The 2,359-nt window shown below is 49.3% G+C and overlaps 1 protein-coding gene across 1 annotated transcript in view; it reads right to left on the bottom strand.

The window, feature by feature from the left end:
• Nucleotides 1–352: 352 nt before the first annotated feature.
• Nucleotides 353–2,359, bottom strand: part of SOX2 (SRY-box 2) — a gene marked incomplete at its 5' end in the record, with an annotated part of 2,096 nt that continues 89 nt past the window's right edge. The window contains one exon of the mRNA XM_021713055.1: nt 353–2,359. Within this exon, the coding sequence (XP_021568730.1) occupies nt 1,479–2,359 (881 nt within the window).

Raw genomic sequence — 2,359 nt, forward strand, 5'->3', positions numbered from 1 at the left:
ACTACATGAAAAATTTCAGAATTGAATCCTTTCTGGCAACAAGTGGCACAAATCAGTTTACATATAAGTCCCCACCATGCTTATTCACGCTGCTTAGAAAAAGAGGGGGTGGGATTTACAATCTATGTCTCTAGTTTCTATTTTAGAAATGACAGAAGCATTTCAATTTCTCCAGAGTACTTATTAATCATCCAGCCATTGCTTTTTTGCAGTTAACGTTAGTACAAGATGCTGGACTCTTAATACCAAGGCTTATGAATTTCGCTTTCTTGGCTGAGCACAGTATTCTAGTTCCCCGAGAAGTTATGTATAATCACAGTGTTATCCAAATAAATGAAAGACTCAAGCATAATTTCAGTGTCCATATTTCAAAAATTTATTTATCTCAAACTGTGCATAATGGAGTAAAAACTTAAGTTGAAAATGTACCTGTTATAAGGATGATATTAGTTCAAATATATACATGGATTCTCGGCAGACTGATTCAAATAATACAGAGCCGAATCTTTTAAAATACAACTACGGAAAATAAAGGGGGAAAACCTTAAAATATCACAATAAATTTACAGAAATATTACAAACCATAAGAAAATATTTCAAACACAGTAATTTCATGTTGTCTTTTTATCTGAACAAAATGGAAAGTTGGGATTGAACAAAAGCTATTATAAATTACCAACGATGTCAACCTGCATGGCCATTTCTGCTTTTAACAGTAAGTTATAAAATTTAGTACAATCTAAAACTTTTGCCCTTTTAAACAAGACCACAGAGATGGTTTTGCCAGTACTTATTCTAATTTTTTTCCTTTTGTACAATTTTAAAACAACTAAAATGTCCGAATTTGAGTAATTTTCTTCTCTCCACGTTTGCAACTGTCCTAAATTTCAGCTGCAGATTCAAAATTCAGCAAGAAGCCTCTCCTCGAAAAATATTGGCAAATTCTCAGCTTATAAACAATGGACATTTTGATTGCCATGTTTATCTCGATAAATACTGTACAAAAGTTGCTTGCAAATATTAAAACATTTTTTTTTCGTCGCTTGGAGACTAGCTCTAAATATTATTGGTAAAGACTTTTGCAAACTTCCTGCAAAGCTCCTACCGTACCACTAGAACTTTTAAAAAGTTTTGCGTAGCTTTCTTTCCTCCAGATCATCTATACAAGGTCCATTCCCCCGCCCTCCCCACCCCCCTGGTTTTCTCTGTACAAAAATAGTCCCCCAAAAAGAGGTCCAGGATCTCTCTCATAAAAGTTTTCTTGTCGGCATCGCGGTTTTTGTGTGAGCGTGGATGGGATCGGCGTCCTCCTTTGCAGCTGTCACTGCTGCGGGTGACGGAATCCTTGTCGTCTTCTTCTCCTTTTGCGCGCACCGGGCTTTTCTTCTCCAGGCGGCTTCTCCCTCTCCTCCTTGCACCCCTCCCATTTCCCTCGTCTCTCTCGGCAAAGCTCCCCCCTCCGGTCCGCGGTCCGGCCCTCACATGTGCGACAGGGGCAGTGTGCCGTTGATGGCCGTGCCGGGCACCGGGCCGCTCTGGTAGTGCTGGGACATGTGCAGTCTGCTGGGGGCGGCGGGCTCCGGCACCTCGGCGCCGGGGAGGTACATGCTGATCATGTCCCGGAGGTCCCCGGCCTGGCAGGGCGCCCTGGAGTGGGAGGAGGAGGTGACCACGGGGGGGCTGGAGCTGGCCTCGGACTTGACCACCGAGCCCATGGAGCCGAGCGCCATGCCGGGGGTGCCCTGCTGCGAGTAGGACATGCTGTAGGTGGGCGAGCCGTTCATGTAGGTCTGCGAGCTGGTCATGGAGTTGTACTGCAGCGCGCTCACGTCGTAGCGGTGCATGGGCTGCATCTGCGCCGCGCCGTGCGCGTTGAGGCCCGGGTGCTGCGGGTAGCCCAGCTGGTCCTGCATCATGCTGTAGCTGCCGTTGCTCCAGCCGTTCATGTGCGCGTAGCTGTCCATGCGCTGGTTCACGCCCGCGCCCAGGCCGGCGCCCACCCCGACCCCGCTCGCCATGCTGTTGCCGCCGGGCGCCAGCAGCCCGCCGGGCAGCGTGTACTTATCCTTCTTCATGAGCGTCTTGGTTTTCCGCCGGGGCCGGTATTTATAATCCGGGTGCTCCTTCATGTGCAGCGCCCGCAGCCGCTTGGCCTCGTCGATGAACGGCCGCTTCTCCGTCTCCGACAAAAGTTTCCACTCGGCGCCCAGGCGCTTGCTGATCTCCGAGTTGTGCATCTTGGGGTTCTCCTGGGCCATCTTGCGCCGCTGCCCGCGCGACCACACCATGAAGGCGTTCATGGGCCGCTTCACGCGGTCCGGGCTGTTCTTCTGGTTGCCGCCCGCGGCCGCCGCCGTGG

The sequence above is a fragment of the Carlito syrichta genome, unplaced genomic scaffold (assembly GCF_000164805.1).
Source record: "Carlito syrichta isolate Samal-C Ts95f unplaced genomic scaffold, Tarsius_syrichta-2.0.1 Scaffold304015, whole genome shotgun sequence".
NCBI classification, from domain to species: Eukaryota; Metazoa; Chordata; class Mammalia; order Primates; family Tarsiidae; genus Carlito; species Carlito syrichta.